This window comes from Ambystoma mexicanum, chromosome 2p (assembly GCF_040938575.1).
Source record: "Ambystoma mexicanum isolate Mex_15411 chromosome 2p, UKY_AmexF1_1, whole genome shotgun sequence".
NCBI lineage: Eukaryota > Metazoa > Chordata > Amphibia > Caudata > Ambystomatidae > Ambystoma > Ambystoma mexicanum.
This window is the reverse complement of record NC_090923.1, coordinates 1285337021-1285359980: the sequence shown is the minus strand read 5'-3', so window position 1 is coordinate 1285359980 and position 22960 is coordinate 1285337021. Positions and strand designations below refer to the sequence as shown.

The window sequence follows — 22960 nt, the reverse complement described above, 5'->3', positions numbered from 1 at the left end:
AGCGCAAGTTGGAGATTAAATATTCTGGTGGGAAACCAGAGGCAGACAAGTATCTCCTGCAAGATAAGAAAACCCTGATGTTCTATACTTTACCCCTGCCCTACAGCTTTGTCTATAATGTACGGGGCGGGACACCCTTTCCGTTTTAGACAAACCCCTAAAACCTACAGCCGTTTCTCCCATCAACCATTCTGAGAAGTGTTGGCTTTGAACATATTGCTTATTTAGTGTGCTGTTGGTCACTTTATGATCTTGTTTTGACATGATATACTGGACTATGATACTGACTATAATGTTAGGAGTTCCTTCTACAATTTTCCTCCTCTATCTCCTGCCCGCCATACTTCTAAATGGATTTTTACAGAGAGAAAAATAATTGAATAACTGAAAATACATGTTAAGAGATCAGTTGCCAAATAACTTTTTTGATGCCAATATGTGGTAAATGCACTAATAAAGGCACAGCCCGGCCTACTATATTGAACACAGACAAAAGAGCAGTGGATTTATTAGAAGTTTAGGAATTCTTCTGGAAAGAGAAATTGATTTAAATTCAAATAATGCAGTCAAAACTACAATATACCATGTGACCTCTGGCATAACTAGGAAAGATTCAAGAGACATGTTACGGTGCAGGACTAAACAAGGTCTGTCAGTTTATTCAAAATAATGGATACTATAAACATGTCACATATTAACTATACCAACTGTAACAGTCAGCAGAGGCAGCATTTAGGGAGCCATGCTCTAATAGCACATATGACATGGTTCTTTACATTACGCTTATTTAGTCAGCGCTTTAACAAACACATGTACTTGACTACCTGTCTTTTTTTTAACCTAAACTGATATGATGAGCACCCAGTAGAATATCCTTAAATAAAACAAATGTTTACAAGTGACATTTACTTTTACATAAGCAATTTGCAGACCATCTCCTCCATTATGCAAAATGCATGCGTCTACTTTTCCCTCACCCCTAGTCAAGACAATGTTTATTCCGTTTATGTATATATTTTTCTAGAAGTAATGACATTTGAATTTGTGGACAGTCAAAGCCCCTTTTGGCTGCTAGCTACACAGATATTTACAAAGGGACCTCAAGGCAAATGATTCATGCTTTTTGCATTAATTTCAGCAGACGATTCAAATTTCAGTTATTTAGGGAAATATGCAAAACAAGAATAACAGAGTCCTTTTAAATAACTGCCTCCTTGGACATGCTCTTTTCCTGGATGGCAGTGCTGTGAAAAACTTTGATAGGAGAAAAGGTAAAAGTGCTGTCATCGGTAGAGCATCATGCTGAACAGCTCCAAAGACTTGGGTGCAGCTTGTTGAAACCTTTGGCAGATGGTAAAGAGCATAAGTCATTGGATAAATCTCTCTTAGGAGAGCAATGAAATGTGCCTTTGTGGACAGAGCAGTAATTGGTTAGTCTCTCACTGTTGTGGCAGAGGAAGAGTAAAAACAGGGCACAATCCGAAAAAATGAGCCATCACACTGACACAATATCAAACGTGGGTTTTGAATCGCTCCAGTTCCTCCCCCTGCAACAACCACTTGACAGCAATGTTGCTACTGCAGGTCATATTTTAAATACTTAATATGAAAGGAGTAAGTCCTGTTACTATGGAGTAAATTATTTTAAAAAACGGTAGCACTCATCTTTATAAAGGATTAAGATCAATGCATTAAATTATAGTTTTACAACATACAGTACACATCTAATTGAAAAACAAGATATTGCCAAATGCTTTACTCTACATAGAAAAACATGTGCTAAAAATATTGAAATGATAAAAGTATGAAATAAAAGGAAGCTGAAAAGAGAAACCAAAGCATTCTGTAGATTTTCTATGTAAAATATTGCAAATTCTATAAACGTACAATATTAAAAAGATAAGGTTCTATTCACAGCAAATAATAAATCGCACAGAAAGCAGATGAGTGCTCCTTAACTTGCTGAGCACCGCAATCACTAAGCCTCAAAGGACACTGTGTGCTTTTGGAAGGCAGCCATTTAAATGAGGAAGAATGCAATTTGGGCGAAAGGTTAGGCCTACTCAAATGCCTCCCCCAACAAGAATTGCGATTATAGAGGTGTTCTGCATTTTAAAATTAAGATACTAATATTCGGTTACCTAAGCATCAATATTTTATGGAATTATTTATGCCCACAGGTAGTTTGTTCAATTTGTACACTTTTGCCAAATCCCAAAGTGGAAGTTGAACATTAGATCAAATGTAGTAACCAAAGTCCTTCAGTGGGAACTTAACATGGGCACTGTTTTTTGATACAATAATTGGGAGGAAGGTTATGCAGAGAACATATCTTGTACATTTGACAACAGTCCATTCAGAGCTTCATCCTTTATCGCAGAGTCGAATCCAACTAATTGAAAACTGGAAAACAGATTGAGTGTCTTGTACATAACTACTGGTCGGGGTAGTTGCCAATGGATGCGTTGCACAACTGTGGGCCATGAATTACTTGAAGTTTTATCCTTTGCAGTTCTGTCCACTCCACCCAGATGATCTAGGCCACAGAGAGAGATTTCACATAGTTTGGGAATTCCACAATCAATGATATTAAAAAATATGTTAAATTATTAATTTGCTGTGGACATTTGGAGCAAAAGAGTTTCAATTAACATGTGGTATATTTTACCACACAGTAAAACTGATCACTGGAAAAACATCTGGATGCATTCTTTTTTCAGTTTGATCTTCCCTAAATTACAAAAATACTTTTTATAATATCAAAATATATTATATTTGAGAATTTGAAAGTCTGGGCTTTGAAGCATCATAAAGGCCGATGTAAGTAGTTCACAGGAGGGGATCCCACGCTGCTTGTTGGGCTCCGAAACGGCAAATCATAGGAGCCTGGGGTTATTCCAACCATGCAGTCACTTTGCGGTGTGTCACCTTTCAAAAAATCATCTTCATCCTCTGTACCAGTCGCCTTTATAAACATGGAGAAAACAATAAGGACACATGGCAATATTGGAACTTTTAAAGTAACTTCACTGACAAAGGTAACCAACATGATTAGGGACAAATGCTCCAATGAGATACGTCATTGTATTTCCCAAAGAAAAAAAGCAGACAAATACACTTTCTTTGTAACATGTTTAGGCTTTCACACATTATATTTGCATTCCGTTATGTTACTTGGCATTTGTATAGCGCTCTATATATCATTGGAATGATCTCAAAGAACTGGCAGGTTGAACGCCCTCGGGAACCGCAGTTCTGGTCAGTAGAGAGAGAATAGTGTCATAGGGTGCGTGGGTGCACCAGATATGTGTGCAGCTGAAGTAATTGCCGGATGGTAGCTGCATCCTAGCGTTATGTGTGGTGATAAAGAAATCAGTTGGATGTGTGCAGTCTGGTGGGTGGACACCCAGACTGGGTTCTGGCTGCGTTAGGCCTGAAGGACACTTATGTGAGCAACTGGGCTGGAAATGTCATCCGGCTAGCTGCGTTTTATTAGGGTGAAGTGGTGATCATGGGGTAGTATTCGTATGTGAACAGCTAGGCTGAATTTGTCAGGGGTATAGCTTTGTTCTAGTTGTGTGATGGTATATGGTAGAGAGTAAGCATAGTGATGTGATATGATCGTTATCTTTAAAGCGCCCGAGACCAGGCACGTGAAAAGGATGGCAGGGAACACAGCGACACACGGACACATAGTGACAGGGGGCTGGGTTTACAGTGACAGGCTGGCCGGGCATACGGATAAATAGCAACAGCATGTGGAACAGGAAAGCAGGGTACACAGTGACACATGTGTGGGGCATGCTGATGATTACATTTGCATTTATATCTAACTGCGATTCAGGCTAATGTTCACAACTCCACCCAAGTGTGGGACATGCTAATATTTGCATTTCTATCTAGTTGCGACTCAGGCTGATGTTCGCAACCTCATCCAAGTGAGGTACATGCTTCCATCCACAGGCCCATCCAGGTGTGGGACATGCTGACATTTGCCTTTCTTTCTAGATGTGACTCAGGCTAATGTTCATGATTTCATCTAGGTGTGGCACTAGATGCTGCCATTCACAATTCCATCCAAGTGTGGGTCATGCCGGCATTCACAATTCAGTCTAGGTGTGGGACATGCTGGGACATGCTGACATTCACATTCTATCTGGAAGCAACTCAGGATAATGCTCATGATTTCATTTGAGTGTGGCACATGTTAACATTCACAATTCCTTCTAAGTGTGGGACATGTTAGCATTCACAATTCTATCCAGGTGTGGGACATGCTAACAATCACATTTCTATCTAGATGCGACTCAGGCTAATGTTCATGATTTCATCTCTAAGTGTGGCACATGCTACCATTCACAAATCTATCTAGGTGTGGGGCATGCTACCATTCACAATTCTATCTAAGTGTGGCACATACTACCATTCACAATTCTATCTAGGTGTGGGGCATGCTACCATTCACAAATCTATCTAGGTGTGGGGCATGCTACCATTCACAATTCCATCTAAGTGTGGCACATGCTACCATTCACAATTCTATCTAGGTGTGGGACATGTTACCATTCACAATTATATCTAGGTGTGGGACATGCTACCAATCACAATTCCATCTAAGGGTGGTACATGCTGACGATTGAATTCTATCTAGAAGCGGCTCAGGCTAATGGTCACGATTTCATCTCTAAGTGTGGCACATGCTACCATTCGCAATTCCTTCTAGGTGTGGGACATGCTAACATTTACAATTCCATCTCAGTGTGGAATATGCTATCATTTACAATTCCATCTAAGTGTGGGATATGTTACCATTCACAATTCCATCTAAGTGTGGGACATGCTAACATGCACAATTCTATCAAAGTGTTGGACATGCTGATATGTACAATTATATTTAGATGTGACGCAGGCTAATGGTCACGATTTCATTTCCAAGTGTGGCACATGCTACCATTCACAATTCCATCCAAGTGTGGGATATGCTACCATTTACAATTCCATCTAAGTGTGGGACATGCTATCATTTACAATTCTATCTAAGTGTGGCACGTTACCATTTACAATTCCATCTAAGTGTGGGATATGCTATCATTTGCAATTCAGTTTAAGTTTGGGACATGATATTCACATTTCTATCTAGAAGCGACGCAGGATAACTTTCATAATACCATCTGAGTGTTCTACCCACCCATGCCACACCCACCTGGGCGGTCGATGCTGGTTGACGGCTGGTTCCTGGCTTCCATCTGCGGACACATAGCCGCAGGGGCTGCCGGGCAGAGGCCTGCCATGGGAGGGTCGGCCATGACCAGGTGAGTCAGCCAATGAGAGGCGTAGGGCGGGTTGGGATGCGGGAGGGAGAAGGGAGACAAGGAAGTGGTCACCGGGCACTACGCAGGTACACTGGGCCTGGAGACAGTTTTGGCAAAATGGGCAAGCTAATGTTCACAATTCTAACTAAGTGCGGCATTGGTAACATTCACAGTTCAGAGGTAAGATAATGTTGAGTGGCAGGGTTTTCCGGAGTAGATTAATTGCTCTACCCCTCACCCATGCCACACTTACTTTTTTGATTGCTGCTGGTTAACGGCAGGTCGCTGGCTTCAGTGGCTTCCCCTGCGGACACCTGCTGACACTTTCTGGAGCCGCCTCTGTTGGAGCCGCCCTTTTCCTCAGGGTCCTTAGCCGCAGGGGCTGCACGGGCATAGGGCTGCCCTGGGAGGGTCAGTTATGACCGTGGGGATGGACAATCAGGGATGGGGGCGGGCAGGGAGGCGGGACGGCAGGGGATCGGGAAGTGCGAGCGGGGAGGGGTGGGTGCACAGAGGGGGCAACATAGGTCTGGTGGCTCAAATTGGTGGCAAGGAAAGCCGAGGAGGGCCTTGGGCCACAAACACTCACATGCTTCCAAATAAAATCAAAGAAGGTGAGCGAGGAGCGGCACAGCAGTAGCCCTTCCTGCATTAGAAAAACGCACCAATCAGGGACGGGGGGTGGGGGTGGGCAGGCAGGGATTCACCTGCTTCCAAAAGAAATCAAAGAAAGAACTGTCAGTTGAGGAGGGGTGCAAAGTCATGTACAGCAGCAGAAAAGGCAGGGTACTCTAAATACTTTCAAGTAGGATGCTTTAGTGGAACAGAAAAAGGTTAACAGGGACCTTGGAAAGGACTCCATGTAAGTGCACAAACCTTAGGGCTGGGCAATGGGTATAGGTGAACATCCAAACTCTGGATACAGCACTCCAGCAACACAGGAATGACAAATTTGGCTTGAGGTAAGTACTGCCTTGTGCCCACAGTACCGTAGGCATATTGAAGATTATGTAGCTGGATTCTCTCCTATGCAGCAGCAGTGGAACCGGTCAAGGCAGGAAACTTTATGAAGCTCGAGGCATGCAGAGGTAACTTTGGTGACTGCACCAGTTAAACCACAAGAGCATATGCCATAGTGCCATGTTGTATACCAGCCAGGAAATATTAGCAGCTGCACTGAAATCACTGAAATGTCCTGACCCTATAGACACACCCAAATACACAAATTTAGACTGGGGAAAATGTAATACTGACAGTTTTCCAACTGTGCGTTTTTCTTTTCAATAGTATTTTTATTTTACAATATAAACAAATAACATGACAATAGCCAGCCTAATACTTCACATTAAAGTATATCAAAAGAAACCATACAACTGGACCATAATAATAATGAAATAACCAATAGACTCATCTAACGGATTCAAGGGAAAGAATAGAAGGACAGAAGGAGATATGAAAAAGAGAAATTCAGCAAAAGGTCATAAATATTGGAATCAAATAAGTTCATCTATCAGATATAGGAAAGCATCACACAATAATTTAGGTATTAAATCCATAGAATGGAAAAAACAAAAACTTCTGTGTATCACAAAACAATGGTAATAAAATCTTCCAGGAAACAGGATGGTCTATATTCAACTCACACATTATCCGTAAACATCAAGGAAGCTTCCCCATATATTCAAAAGCTTGTCGGATGTTCACGCTTGCTTGTGGATAACTTTTGCATAGGTGGAAAACGACCATGCAAGTGGAGAAGCCAGATCATTCTGCTGAATGGAACTTCCTCCAACAGAGACACATCTCCTAGAATAAGATAAGCAACGAGGCAGCCATGGGGATAGCACAGCACAGAACCAAACCCAATCTCTCACAGACACACTCCCAAAACGTTTTGGTCTTTGGACAAAACCATATCAAATGACTGAGGGTGCCTCTCATGTTTTTACACTTCCAGCAAAGTTCATTCTCAATTAGATGTCGTTTGAATAACCTTATGGGTGTCCAGAAAGATCTAAAAAGTAGCTTTGTTTGCGAGGCTAAGGCCCCAGTCCGGACTCATTAGGCATGTGTTTCCACAGCAGTGTTTCCAATATTTCAGATTGATGTCTTCCCCCAGTTCCTCACCCCATATGATTGGCAGCCTCGGGTCTCCTTTACGACATGCCTTTACGACGCCACACATCGTAGCTGCTGGATGGGATGCACTTTTACAGATCTGAAGAGTTGACCAGGCAACATTCTGAGCTGTTAGTTTAGACACATCTAAGCTTGCCGGAACAATGTTCTTCAATTTCCTATATTCTACAAGTGTGAAGGCAGATATATCAAATGACCGGCTCAATCGTGCATATGAAATCCACTTGCCATCCTCAATCAGATCTTTAAAGTATTTTATGCCCGATAAAAACCATTCAGGCCAAAACAGAACTTTGCCCTGAGGTCTTAGAGCCGGGTTAAAGCAGATGGAGGCATCAGTGAACAAGTAAGGCTCCGAACACATGCATTTAGAAGAACAAGTTACTTTCTTACCCGGTAACGTTCTTTCGATGGGATGGTCCGACGACGTATTCCATATCTATGACAGGTAATCACCACAGCTGTGCTGCTTCGGAAACTTTTCCGGCGTCTGCGTCGATGACGTCGATACGCCGACGTCGAGGACCTCCTCCGACGTCCGACGTCATCCGATGTGATAAGTAGGACGCACGACGCCTGTAGCCTCAGTTGTAGTTTTTTCCCCCAGAACGTGTGACATAAGTCAACTGCCAGTCAGACACAAAGCCTTGCGGAACGTAAGCTGCAATCGCAAAAGAAATTCTGCAGCGGGGAAGGCAGGGCGGGAGCGATATGGAATACGTCGTCGGACCATCCCATCGAAAGAACGTTACCAGGTAAGAAAGTAACTTGTTCTTCGAGGGGATTGGGTCCTCCGACGTATTCCATATCTATGACAGACTCCCAAAGCAGTACCAGAGCAAGGAGGAGGGAAAGAATTTATAAACACAATTTAGAATAGCCAATCAAATAGCAGAGCAAAGGACCGCCTTGCCAAAGGCTAGATCCTGCCCTCTGATGGAATCGAGGGAATAATGCCGTACAAATGTATGTACTGAAGCCCAGGTGGCTGCATCACAGATGTTGCGAATAGGAACACCCCTCTGCAGCGCAGTAGATGCCGCCACACCCCTGGTAGAATGGGCCCGCAAGCCAGCCGGTGGGTCCTTACCCGCCAAGCGGTAACACTCCGAGATGGCCAAAATAATCCAGCGGGACAAAGTCTGTTTCGTCACAGCCTGCCCCAAACGCTTACCAGCGTAACCAATAAAGAGTTGATCGTCCACTCTGACCCGGGACATGCGTGAAACATAAAAGCTTAAAGCTCTCCTAGGATCAAGCCTATGGAGCCTCTCCTCTTCCTTACCAGGATGCGGAGGAGGATAGAATGCTGGAAGAACAACCTTCAGGGCCAAATGATATTCCGTCCCTACCTTCGGAAGAAAAGAAGGACGAACACGAAGGACAACCCTGTCCTTGTGGAAAACAGTGAAGGGTGGCTTAACTGAAAGTGCCTGTAACTCACTCACTCTGCGAGTGGAAGTAACCGCAACTAAAAACACAGTTTTCAGAGTTAACAGCCTCAAAGGGCAAGAATGTAAAGGCTCAAACGGAGCACCCATAAGAAACCTAAGAACAAGGTTTAAATCCCAACCGGGCACCAGGAAAGGTGACGGAGGGAACACATTAGTGAGCCCTTTCAGAAACTGTGAAAATAAAGGGATCTTAAAGTAAGAACACTCATCAGACGAGCGCTTAAAGATGGACAGCGCCGCCAGGTAACCCTTAATGGTACCCACTTGCAAGCCCCTGTGGGCCAAAGAAAGCAAAAAGGACAGAACCATGGGGATGTCACATGCAAAAGGATCCACATTCCGAACTCTGCACCAGTCGCAGAACTTCCGCCAACGGCAACGGTACAGAGACTTAGTTGCTGGCCTTCCAGCCGAAAGCAACACCTCCATCATGTCTTCAGGGAGGTCCCAATCCCTATACCTCAACCTTTCAGAAGCCAAGCGTGAAGGTTGAGGGATCTGACCTCTGGATGGAGAACCAGACCCCCCTCCCGTGAGAGCAGATCGTCTCGGTAGGGAAGACGACGTGGAGGGCAGATGGACAAGTCGAGAAGGTCCGGGTACCACGTCCTCCGAGCCCACGCCGGAGCAATGAGGATCATCCGGGAACCGAACTTCCGTAACCTCCGCAGCACTTGCGGGATGACGGGGACTGGAGGAAACGCGTACAGCAGCGGGAACGACCAATCCACCACGAACGCGTCTCCTAAGGCTCCTTTTGGAGGAAATTCCCGCGAGCAGAACCTCTCGCACTTCCGGTTGACACTGGAGGCGAAGAGATCCACTTGAGGGGTCCCCCAAAGAGCGAAGATCTCCAGGAGAATCTCCTGAGCCAACTCCCACTCGTGAGAGATCGCGCTCTGCCTGCTCAGAGCGTCCGCCGTCACGTTTGCGACTCCGGCCAGATGAACTGCCGAGACCGAAACTTCCTGCTGGATGGCCCAGAACTAGAGCTGCATCGCCTCCCTGCGCAGAGGAAGTGACCCTGCCCCCCCCTTTATGTTGAGGTAGTGCATGGCCACCGTGTTGTCCGTCAGGATCAGGACATTCCTTCCTCGCACAGTCGGCAGAAAAGCCTTCAGGGCTAGCCTGACGGCCCTCAGCTCCAACAGATTGATATGGAGGCTGGACTCCGACGGAGACCAACGACCGCTGACTGTCAGCCCGTTGGCATGAGCCCCCCATCCCGTGAGGGATGCATCCGTCACGATCGTCACCTCCGGCCAGGGAAGCCAAAACGGAGCCCCCCGCATCAAGTTGCCTTCGACGGCCCACCACAGAAGGTCCTGGGCGACCGAGGGCGGCACCTGAATCGGGTCCGACATCCTGCCGGAGGACTGCGACCATTGCATCTTGAGTGCCCACTGCAAAGATCTCATGCGCAGGCGAGCCTCTGGCACCAGAAGAATGCAGGATGCCATGAGGCCGAGCAACCTCAAGAACTCGAACGCGGGGAGCGTCTGGGCATGCTGAAACTTGTGCACCATCTGCTGAATGTGAAGAGCCCTCACCTGGGGAGGAAAACACTGCCCCAGGGAAGTGTCGAGCACTGCTCCGATGTACTGGAGCCTCTGCGTTGGCGTCAAATGGGACTTCTTTAAATTGAGGGAGAAGCCCAGCCTGTGAAGGGAGTGGCAGGTGACGGACAGATGATCCAGGACTTGCTCGGGAGAGCTCCCCCTGATCAACCAATCGTCCAGGTAGGGGTAGACGTGAATCCCCCCTTGCCTGAGATGCGCTGCCACCACCACCATGAGCTTGGTGAAAACCCTCGGGGCGGAGGTCAATCCGAACGGCAGGACCCGAAACTGAAAGTGCGAGTCGCCAACCGCGAACCTCAGGTACTTCTTGTGCTTGGGATGGATCGGCACATGGAAGTAAGCATCCTTGAGGTCGAGTGACACCAACCAGTCCTGAAGCTGAAGGGCCTGGAGGACTTGAGAGAGAGTAACCGTCTTGAACTTGTCCTTCCTGAGGAGTTTGTTCAAACCGCGCAAGTCCATGATGGGTCTCAATCCCCCGTCTTTCTTGGAAATAAAAAAATAAGGGGAATACCATCCCTTGTTCCTCTCCGCTACAGGCACCAGTTCTATAGCGCCTTTCTCCAGCAGGGCTTGAATTTCCTGCGCAAGGAGCGGATCCGGACACATCAAAGAGAGGTTCCCCGGTGGATTGTCGCGAGGCCTGTGCCGAAAGGGAAGACAGTAGCCGTGGGCTATGATCTCCAGAACCCACACATCTGAAGTAATGGCTTGCCACTCTACAAGATGCTGCGCCAGCCTTCCCCCAACCGGCGAACCATGGGACATGGCCTCATGACTGAGTAGGAGCGGCTGCGGCGTTACCTGAGGGCAAAGAGGCAACTGCCCGAGCGGCCTTGGCACCACGGGTACCCTGTCGTCCACCTCTGGTACCCCTGCGCTGGCCTCTTTGACTGCCAGCCCCTCTCGCTTTACTGAAGGATGAGTAATAGCGAAAGGAACCACCCCTCCACTGCTGTCCCCTAGGACGAAAAGGCGGAGGTTGGCGAACTGCAGCGCCCAACGACTTCGCTGCAGCTTTTGAGGTCTGCAACCTCTCAAGGCTCTCGTCAGCCTTGCTGCCAAAAAGGTGTTCACCGTCAAAGGGCATGTTGAGGAGCCGGGACTGCACATCAGGAGCAAACCCCGACTTCCGCAACCACGCAAACCTGCGTATCACGGTGCTCGCCGCCATGGACCTACTGACGCATTCAGCCAAGTCCAGACCCGACTGAACGGACTCGCACATGGCATCCTTACCATCCTGGACCATAGCAAGGAAACCATCCCGTTCATCCCCTTCGGGAATATGTTCAGCCGCCAACGCAACACAGTTCCACAGAGTGTGCGTGAAACGTGACAAGGCACAAATGGAGTTGGCCGCCTGAAGCGCCATACCACCAGAAGAAAACACTTTCTTCGCCCAGCCATCAAAACGCTTGTCGTCCCTATCAGGAGGGATGGTAGGGTACGACGCCTGCTTTGCCGGGGCCGTGGCCGCCTGCACCACCAAACTTTCCGGAGTGGGGTGCCTGGTCAAGTAGCAGGGGTCGCTACTGGCTGGACGGTATTTACGCGACAAGGACTTGCCCACCGCCGGGAGACTCTCCGGAGCAGTCCAAGCCGCCGCCACCCTTCTCTGTAAAGCCATATGGAACGGCAGTACCGGGTCAGTTGGGGGACCAACATCAAGGATGTCCGTCAGGTCATCCTGCACAAACTCCCCTGGGGGAGCAGACCATCCCAGATACTCAGAAACCCGAGCCATAAGGCGCCGGTAAGAGGAATCGGCATGGGAGCCAGGCTCAGGCCGACAAAATTCCACCTTCGGAGAGGTGTCCAGTCCACAGGCATCATGCAGAGACTGCCTCAAATCGTCAAACTGACTATGGCCCGAGACAATGTCATCTGGCACCTGACGAGGAACCAGGCCATCAGAATCCTCATCCGCCTCTGAAATATAATCCAGGTGGCGAAAAGAAGGCACCCGAGAGTGCCTGCTCTTAGCCAGAGCCTTCCTAGGGGGTACACCCGAGACACGGGGCACCTCCGACACAAAAGGCGTCGATGGCGTCGAGCGAATCGGCGCCGCCGTCGAGAAAACCGGCAACGGCGCCGAGAGGATCGGCGTCGACGTCGAGGAAATCGGCGTCGACGTCAGATGCAGCGCCTCCAGTATCGGTGGCGTCGACACAGCCCTCGAGGCCGGAGCCCCGAGCGTGTCCCTCGACGACCTGATCGTCGACGGCTTCGACGACATCCTCGGAGCCGGAGCCTCGAGAAAGCCAGTCGACGCCCTCGACGCCTCAGACGTCGATGTCTTCCTCGAAGACATCACAGGTGCACACGGTCTCGATCGCGTCGCGGACCGGGACCTGGAACGGGTACGGCGAGAACGAGCCTCCTTGTCCGAACGGGACCTCTCCCGTGACTCGCGCCGACCACTCTTGCGAGCGGTGGCTCTCGACCTCTCACGGCCGACCCCACTCGGGGGCGCGGACGGCTGAGTACCCTGCGACTCAAGAATCGCCAACATCATCTTCCCGAAGGAAGCCCATTCCTCTGGCGTGGCATGGCTAGTGGGGTAACCGACGGGCCGGGCAGAGTCCTCCGAAGAGGACCTGGAAGGCGACCGGTGACGGCGCTTCCGAGAATGCCTCGAAGAGGCTGAGGAGTGGCGAGACCGACTCCTAGAAGGAGACCGACGAGACTTCCGACGATGACGCGGAGAGTCACCCCTCGAATCATCCGTCGAAAGCCCCGCCGACTTCGACTTCCGGGGCTTGGACACCCGAACTACCGACAATTTCTTCTTACGCTCGCGTAAGGCCTTGGACGTGAGCGACTGGCAGTCGACACAGTCATCCGTGTCGTGGGCCTCCCCGAGGCACCAGAGGCAGGCGTCGTGCGAGTCAGTCACCGACATCTTGGACCCACACTCCCCGCACTTCTTAAAGCCCGGACGCGGGGTGGAAGACGAAGTGGAAGACATCGTCGAAGAAATTCACAAACGAACAGGTTCGAAGAACCAGAAAGAACAGAACTCCAAAGAGTCGAGGCGTAGAACCGAGAAACACGAAGCAACACGTTCGCGGAAAAAACGGAACTGAGGCTACAGGCATCGTGCGTCCTACTTATCACATCGGATGACGTCGGACGTCGGAGGAGGTCCTTGACGTCGGCGTATCGACGTCATCGACGCAGGACGCAGACGCCGGAAAAGTTTCCGAAGCAGCACAGCTGTGGTGATTACCTGTCATAGATATGGAATACGTCGGAGGACCCAATCCCCTCGAAATATCTAGCCAACAATCCTGTAAAAAAGTAGTCGGAGGATGAATCCTTTTAGATAGTTTTTTCCTGGTTGTTAGTAAAGCTTTGGGCTCTAGCTGAGATATTGTACTGCACTCCCAAGCTAAATATCCTATTTCCTAACCACCTGCGTCAGTGATCTTACATATGTGGCGAGTCGAGAATGATAGATGGTAGTCCATAAAGTTCGGCAAGTTCATACCCAATTGTTTTAAAGGGAGCTGCAATTTCCACATTTCAAGTCTTGGCGGTTTCCCTCCCAAATGAACTTTTGTATGATTATGTCGATGTTTTTGAAAAGATGTCCTGGTATTTTAATGGGGAGCATAGACAAGATATAATTGACCTGTGGTGATAGGTTCATTTTTATGCAATTAATCTTCCCCCATGTGGATCATTTCAAAAGCCCCGACCTATATAGGTCGGATTTGAGCTTCAGTAAGATCTTTGCAAAATTAATTGTTGGTAGCTGGATTACCTCAGGGCCGATCCAAATGCCCAGATATTTCATCTTATCCAGACACCAGGTGAACTGGAACTGAGCACAGGTGTGTTGTTGGCAGATATTGCTTACCGGCAGGATTTCAGATTTACTCTAATTCACCTTATAACCGGAAACTTGGGAGAATTGTTGGATATCTCGCATCAGGTGAGGCATACAACTCGCTGGATCTTGAAGGGCCACCAATAGATCATCTGCGTGAACCCGGATTAAATTGTCGTGATCATTCCCAGTTATTGGCTGAAGACTGTTATCAGCACGCAGTAGAACTGCTAATGGCTCGATCGCTAAAATGAATAACAATGGCGAAAGCGGGCAGCCCTGTCGAGTACCCCTATGAAGTTTAAAGGCGTCCGAAATGAGGCCATTTGTAAGTACACTTGTGGACGGATTTGTGTACAATAGCCGTACCAAACGCTTAAATTCCTGTCCAAATTTCATCTTGTCCAGGCACGAGAATAAGAAGGTCCATTCCACACGATCAAACACCTTCTTTGCGTCCAATGAGATTATTGCAGTGGCAATTGGCTGTTGATGGCCATGCTCAATTGTTAACAACAGGCACCTCATGTTGTCAGCCACAGCCCTCCCAGTGACAAAGCCGACTTGATTTTCATGTACCAATGATGGTATAATGGTTTCCAATTTCATAGCTAAAGACTTAGCTAGAATCTAGCTAAGTCTTTATTAGCTCCGTATTTATTAGACGGATCGGCCTGTAGTACTCACATCTCGTAACAGATCTATCTTTCATCTTCAGAACCGTTATTAAAGCGTGCCTCATTGTACCAGGCATGCAGTCAGTCTCAAATAAATTATTATATACATCACAAAGAAGTTGTAAAGCAGAGTAAGGTAGGATCTTATAAAACTCTACAGGCAATCCATCTGTGCCAGGTGATTTACCCACAGTAAGTTTAGAAATGGCCAAACGAATATCTTCAACTTCCAGTCTCCCTTCAAGGCTCATTGCTTGGTCATCTGACAATTCAGGCAAGTGCAATGAATCCAGAACATTTTCTATCTCAATATTCTCACAAGTCAATTCTGATTTACAAAGATTTTCGTAGAAGTCGTGGAACAGCATGTTTATCTCTTTTTGTTGTGTTTTCAAAGCATTATTTGGGTCCCTGATTGCGGTAGTAAAGCGATCACTTTCGGCTACCTTCATCTGTGCGCCAGGAGTTTGCCAGCTTTGTCCCCATTTTCAAAGTAGTTAATTCTCTGCCTGAATAAGGCGTAGTCCACCTGGTCGGATATGAATTTATTCAATTCAAATTTTGCCTTCCTTAATTCAGTCTTAGTTCCTCCATCCCGGCTTGCAGCAAAGACATTGTCTAGACGTGCGGCCTCTGCAGAGAGCCTTTGAATTTCTTTGGCTTTGAATTTCTTTTGTTTGCCAGTTTTTGACATTAGCACTCCACGAATAAAACATTTAATTGCTTCCCAGACTGTGGGGACTGCAATATCATCAGTCCTGTTAATTTGAATAAAGTCCTCAATTTCTTGCACAATTTCATCTTTAATCTGATCATTTAGCAGAATGTTGGAGTTCATCCTCCATCTGGATGACTTTAGCAAAGTATGTTGCAGGGCGAGACGTAGGGAAACCGGTGCGTGGTCTGATAGGGCAACAAGTCCGATATTTGAATTAAAACAGCTGGAGGTACCTGGCCAGAGGTCAAGAAAAAGTGAATGCGGGAGTAGGTATCATGACCCGAGTGAAAGCTATATTCCCCATCAGACGGGTGTACTAAGCGCCATATATCAGCCAAATTAAATTCATTCATCAAGCCAACTGTGTTTTTAAAACTTTCACTTCAATACGCCTTTCAAATGAATCAGTAACTAAGAACTTTCCTGGGCCTAACTTAACAGTTACAGGTGAACATTTATTTTCTCAAATACAACTTTCAGCTAGCTATATGTACTGTTTTTAAAGAGCTGGGTTTCCTGCTTCTAGGAGATTTTATGTTTTTAAATAGAGGAGCAATTCCAGACTCACATTCTATGCGTACTGCTCCTTCAGCCAATGAAGGTTGAAATGCTCCTTTTGAGAATAAACTGTGCTCTGGCTTTCTCTTCACTAATCATTTCACTCTGCACCATCTGATGAAGTATGTGTGACTTTGAAAGCCAAAGCTTTGACCATTTAATGGAGGCACCTTTTTCTCTACAGGAAAATAAAGACACGTAGCGTGCAAACCGCTAGACGGATTTGCAACAATAAGGAACACGTTGGGCACAAAGCATTGCAGATGTGCCTTTCGTGGGTTTGGTGCAAATCCATCCAGTCGTTTAAGGTTTCACACAGAAGGGGCGCCCCAGGGTCTCAAAAACATCTATGTATCCCACAGTACACTGCAGCAGTGAGGCTTTTCAGAAATGGAAAGCCAGCTTTTTCTATTTGCTCAATGTGAGTGATTCTTGCTGTAGTCCAAAGGGAAGCCGAAAAAGAAAAGTGCTCAGAATATTTGGAGGGAACAGGGTAGTTTCATATCAGGCAAGAAATGAGACGACTGGGGGATAAAGAGGTCCAGGACCACATGTGTAGAGTGAGAGTTCAAACTCTTTGTGCCAGAATGTTTTCATCTTGCCAACCCTACCAATTTGGGTGGTAGGTTACCGCTTTTTACGAAGTCCTACCTTCTACAGATTTTGTTATCAAAACCGACCGATTTCCAGGCCTGGCTGCCTGACCAGCCAGCCCTGTCTAGAGTGAGGAAGGAGAGAAGCATACAGGATTCATAAAGGTGGGCGTTTTGAAGGGCCCATTAATTTGATGGATGGATGCTTCCTGGCCACAGATAACGTGAAACAGACACTCTGCCCAGGGCCTGTGCACCGTGAGGTCAATGGAAGTGTCAAAGCGTCACAGCGTGACACCACACAAATGATCCTTGCCTCTAAGAGCTGCCTGCCTGAGCTCATCGAGGTATGCAAGCTGGTGCTCTGTCTCTCACTGCAGAATAGTGAACTTCCCAGTATCTGTTTTGTTTACACACAGCTCCAAATGTATGCTCTCGAGGCAGGTAAATTGGTTACTTTTTAAAGTATTTAATGCGTCAAGGGCCGGGACGGCATCAGGGTCTTTCAACCCTTTCAGTTGAAAGGGACCATGAGCCTCAGGGAGGCAAGCAGCAACTGCCCATGTTGCCAGCCAGCAGTTATAACAGCAATTTATTGTACTTATCTATCATTTGTTAGGCGCTTATAGAACAGAATCGGGTTTCCAAGCGCCACAAGGCAAATGCCCCGGAGGGAAGTGCAGGAGTGCCGGGGAGGGTCCACTGGCTAAGCGCTGGGCATAGGGATCCCAAGGAGTGGGATACACAGCCACAAGGGTAGTGCTGAGGGGATTGGGGTACTGGCAGAGGGCCTGGTAACCTGTGAGGTTTGTGAAGGTACCAGGCAGCCAGTCTCAGCGGGGAGGTAGAGAAAAGCAGTTTCGAGAGGTTTCAGGAATTTAAGAAGGTCCTGCTCAAGTCTGAGAGGGGTGGGGAGGCTGTTACAGAGAGAGGCACCAGCCAAACCGAGTGACCTTGGTGAAGCGCTTGGAGAAGCGTTTGACAAACAGAGAGTTGGAGTTAAAGTTAGAGGAGCGGAGGGCTCTCGCAGGGAAGTATTTAGAGATAGTTAGAGATAGCAATGACCGACAGCCCCAGAAAGCCTTGTGGATGATGCAGACGGTCTTAAATTTGATCCATGCGGTCACCGGGCACCAGTGGACAGATCTTAGGGCTGGAGAGATAGGGTCCCTGGGCTTGAAGCCAATGACAAGTCTTGCAGCCCTATTCTGGATTAGCTGGAGGGGGCGTAGGGAGGAAAGGGGGAGATTGAGGAAGATGCTGTTGCAGTAGTCCAGCTGAGAGAGGACCAGAGCTCTGGAAACAAAAAGCTTCTGGGGAAAGGTGAGGAAAGGTAGAATGCCTCTAAGGAGGTGAAGCTGGAAATTAGCCCTGAATGGGCTAATTCTGTTTGATTATGTTACCTGATTTTAGTTGATGAGGGAAGACATTGTTGCTAAAAAAGCAGCACTAGTATTTAGGTTTAAGAAGTCCCTTGTGTGAGAAGCATGCCCATTAAGGTGTCCAGTAATTGGTCTATCACACTTACACAATTCCTTTGCCAGAATTTAAAATCTGCCTAACGTGTGTTAGAAAGATTGCACTGAGAAGTCACCATCAGTGGGAGCTGGAAGGCATTGTACAGCAGAGGGTTAAAAAAGCAAATGGGACGGTACCAAATCACACATCCCGCCAGCATGCATTTTCCTTAAAGTTACCATGCTGGATATCCACTGGAATCATGCTGCAGAGCAATGGGGGAAGAATGAGACGACGAAAGTCAAAGTGCTATCGGTGGACTGGAACTAAATTAGGGACATTTTAAAAGCAAAAGCTGAGACAAAATGAAAGACACGTGCAAACCTGGGTACTTCAGCAATTGGGAAAAAAGGCACCAAGCAGCGAGGAAGAACTTATGGATGCAGTTGATAGGCAACATATAAAGACAAAAGGAAACTTGTTTTTCATTTTTCTCTTGGCAAACATTTCCTACGGTATAGTTAAAAAATAAGAAAGCAGATTGTAATAGGCATCATTTGTGGGTTCGCTTCCCACTTGCAATTTGTTCAGGCCCAGAATGCAGGTCCATTGATAAAGTCTTCAACAAGCAGAGCTAATTACTCCTAGATCCAACCCTATGACAGTGGGATCAAAATATTGACCTGGCAAAGCATGAGACTTATGGATGGGATGATTAAAAAAAAACTATATATCAGAGTGTACTATGGACGCCATTTGGCAAAGAAATATCCTGGGTGGAGAAATGAAGAAATCATAATTTAAGGCTGATTTAATAATCAGGCAAACAAGGATATAACAATTAAGCATATTCGGCCTGTGAACATCGCTAGCAATGTTTAAAAAAACCTCAAGAATGGTTAATAAAGCAGTGCCATTTTGGTTATTTTTTTAAAATGAGAACCGAGTACAGTCTAACTTCAATAACAAAACAAAGAAAAAATAGTACCCCTCACAACCGTGGACTGCATTAGCTGGAATCCCGTGCAATATTTCTCCACAGATTACTGTTGGGCAACTACCTCATCAAATAACGACTCCCAGGACCCTCACAATACTTACACATTTATCTCATTGCAGCAGCATTCTTTATTTGCCAAATAAATATCAGTAATTACCTTTCCAATTGGTTTTTGAGCCTCTTGCAAATCTTCAGTGCACGAGTCATCCCAAATCTGATACAAAGGATCAATCACCTTCTTAGATCTGGTTAGAAAATTCAAATTAACCGCATTAGAGAATACATAAAACAATTAATACTTTTCTTAAAAATGCATGCTCTTTTCTCATTAAACTCAAATTAAAGAGCAACTGGGAGGGTGGCCTCTAAAGCCAGTGGTGATTTGGTCACTTGCCATGAAGTTTGAGATGATTTTGTATGCATAGATATCTTGTGTGGAATTGTGTGGTGAAATGTTGAAATCCGCACAGCAGAAAAAAATAGTATCTATGAGGTTGTAGCAGCTCTGCTTTGTCAGGCGACAGGGAAACAGACTGTTGATCGACTGATGGTATAATTGGTGTGCGGGTCTACCTCATTGCGTTAAGATCTATCTATGTAATGGCTGCTGTTTCTGTGCCAATACAAATGAAATGAAAATAAATTAAGTTGGTGATCCAGAGAGAAGCAAAAAAAGATAAAGAAGAAGAGGAAACAGAGAAAGTTGGTGAAGAATTAAGTCTGGTGGGTACAAGAGAGCCAGGTCAAACAAAAGAAAAGCTAAACAAGCATTGGTAAAGCCAACAGTTTAGGATTTTGTGTACTACCTTGCCATAAGGAGGAACCAGACAGAAAATGGTGTGAATACCTGCAGATTTGCCAGGCACGGACATCATATGCCTACCTAATACCTACACAAAAGCCTAAATTGTTGGCTTTGCCAAAGCTAATTTTTAACTGGGCTGCAGCGCAAGGAACAGATGCGAGGACACACATATTGCCTATAAATCAAGGGCTAAAGAAGGCACAATTGGTTACAACATTTTTATTAAACAATGAGCTCATTTACTGCTTTAATTAAGCCATTAACTCTCAGAAGACAGCTTAAAAATAACACTGGCTGGCAGGCAATACAAAGCACAAAGGTTGATGTTACTGCTTGATAGTTAGCTCAAAGAGATCCCAGAAGATCAAATTACTTACTCCCGGTAATGTTCTTTCGATCGGATGTTCCTCCAACGTATTCCTCATCTTTGATATCTCCTTCCAGCGACAGTTGCTTCGGATTTTATTTTCTCTCAGTAGACTGTGCGTCGTCGACTCGATGCACCTCGATGGCCTCCGTGCGCTCTCAAGCATGACGTCATGACTGTATATATAGCACGCACTGTGCCCGTTACTTCAGTTCCAAGTGTTTCCCTCATCAAAAGCACAGACAATCGCAAGGTCAAAAAGACCAGACAGTGTAGGTGAAATACACAGAAATTCTTAGAGGGGCAGGATGGGAGGAGCTATGAGGAATACATGGCAAGAAAATTGTGAGAAACCAAAGGGTGTCTCACTTACTAGTTACCGGCGATCTCTCTCTCTGGTGGCCAGGGCACGGCCATCACCTTTGGATCCAGACCCTGGGAGTGGACCAGTGCGGGAGGATCACCTGGGTGAAGGGTCCTCAGGGAGTGGAGGTGAGGCAGCCGATGGTGAGACGCAGTATTCCCCCCCCTTTCCCATACACATGACCCATCCTATTTCATAGGATTCTCCACTGTTCCCAACTCCCCCTTCCCCTTTTCACACAAACATAGGGCAGAGAAAAAAGACGACAGAGTAAAGAGGCTAACCCTTATATATCTCACTGAACATTTCCCGCTAGCCGGGTCAGGCAAAGTCAGGCACTTGACTTTAAGTGCATACATCTGATACCCACACGGATAAAAGGCAGAACATAGAGACACACTCTGACCAAGGCAGAACAAGAGTGAGAGCAGAATGTCCGGGGCGAAGGCAAACCTACTAGAGGAAAGCGACGGGCAGAGTGATGAGAGAAAAGGGTCGAGGATACCAGGAGTTCCCTGCAGGAGGTTGTTGATCAGAAAGGCTGCGGAAGACACATGGAAAAGGAAGCATCCCAGACAAGAAGACTGCAATGTGTTTCAAGGATGCCTGCAACCCTCCCGGGTGCCTGTGGTAGTAACCTTGTCTTGCAAATTGAACTCTAAAGACAAGAAAGGAATACACACAGCCGGTGAGTGGGGGAGTGACATGAAAGGCCGGTGTGTGTGTAAAGCAAAGATTAAAGCTGCAACAATATATAGCATAAGTGAAGGCTGCAACATGTGGATGAGACGATAAGGAAGGCAGACCTATGGTGAACTTTAGATGTCCAATCAGTGATACTGAGTAGCGTGGTGGTCTAGCGAAATTAAGTAGCCCTTTCGAAAGTCTATGTGAAAGGTGAAGTGTTTTTGTTATGAAGCGTTAAAGTGAATGAACTATAAGAAGCGAAGTGAGCAAAATTAACCATGGAAGAAGGGGAAAAGTAAAAGATGAACATTGAACTCTTTTGCTTTTGAGATCGAACGAATTAAAGGGGAAGTCCAAGTGGTCCTGCGGGGGTCTATAGTAAAAGCCACGCACATTTGAAAGATTTCGACATTTAAAGATAAGGGCTGAGCCGGACTGAGGGAGTCTGAAAAATGTACAGCAGGAAAAGGTCAGAGCCCGACTGAGGGACACTGAAAGCGTGATAAGTTAGAGGAAGTGAACCCCTTAAAAGAAGTGAATTACGCTTGGGGCAGGGAACCCCTGCAAGTGTTTGCTTTGACAAGTCCGAGCCCGGCTGAGGGAGACCAATGTGAACTTTTTGTTGAACTATGCTTTGAAAACTAGAAAAAGAGACTTTGACGTGGAAGGCTAGTCGGGCCTCGATCCACGTTTTGAACTGCCTTTGTTTGAGAACCTGAGCCAGGGTGCAACATCCTGTCTACAGAGACCGCCTCACTCTGTGTTGTCCAACGTGGGGAGGACAGCTGATTCAGCCACTCTTATTCCTTATTTTCTAACATTGATTTTTCTTTGCATACATATCTCCCTTCACACACTTTTTGTACAAGAGTTAGGGAAAGCATTAGGTTTTGTTAGTATAGAGTATAGGCCATTTTGATTTGACGGATGCAACAAGGACTGATTTATTTATTATTTGATGGTTGAGACAACTCCCATCCCAGCTATAGGGTAACATAGGAGTTTTTCCAAACACCGAAACTTTAATAAAGGTACCTTTTGTGTAAGTTTGTTTCAGTGTCATACTTGTGATACCATGCCTCCCCTACAACATCCAATCGAAAGAACATTACCAGCGGTAAGTAATTTGTTCTTCAAATGGACTGTGTCCTCCCATGTATTCATCATCTTTGATCCACTCCCAAAGTAGTATGATGTAGGAGGTGGGAACAAGAACTTATCTGTCAGTAACATTGTGCAAAACAACTTTCCCAAATTTTGCCTCCTGTCCCGATACAGAGTCCAGGCAATCATATTTTGTAAATGTATGCAGTGAGGACCAAGTGGCAGCAGCACAGATGTCCTGTACTGGTAACTCCCCTCTGTAAAACCGATGAAGTGGCCACACCCCTAGTTGAGTACGCTCGTAAGCCA

At 46.4% G+C, this 22960-nt stretch overlaps 1 protein-coding gene across 3 annotated transcripts in view; it reads right to left on the bottom strand.

Moving 5' to 3' along the window:
• Positions 1-625: 625 nt before the first annotated feature.
• The window catches only part of RRN3 (RRN3 homolog, RNA polymerase I transcription factor), a 1004740-nt gene continuing 982405 nt past the window's right edge, over positions 626-22960 (bottom strand). For all 3 annotated transcript variants that reach the window (XM_069645599.1, XM_069645600.1, XM_069645598.1), the window contains exons 17-18: positions 19482-19569; positions 626-2965 (exon numbers count right to left, since the gene is read on the bottom strand). In XM_069645599.1, the coding sequence (XP_069501700.1) occupies positions 2807-2965; positions 19482-19569 (247 nt within the window). In that variant the 3' untranslated portion in view covers positions 626-2806. The remainder of the gene's footprint in view (positions 2966-19481; positions 19570-22960) is intronic.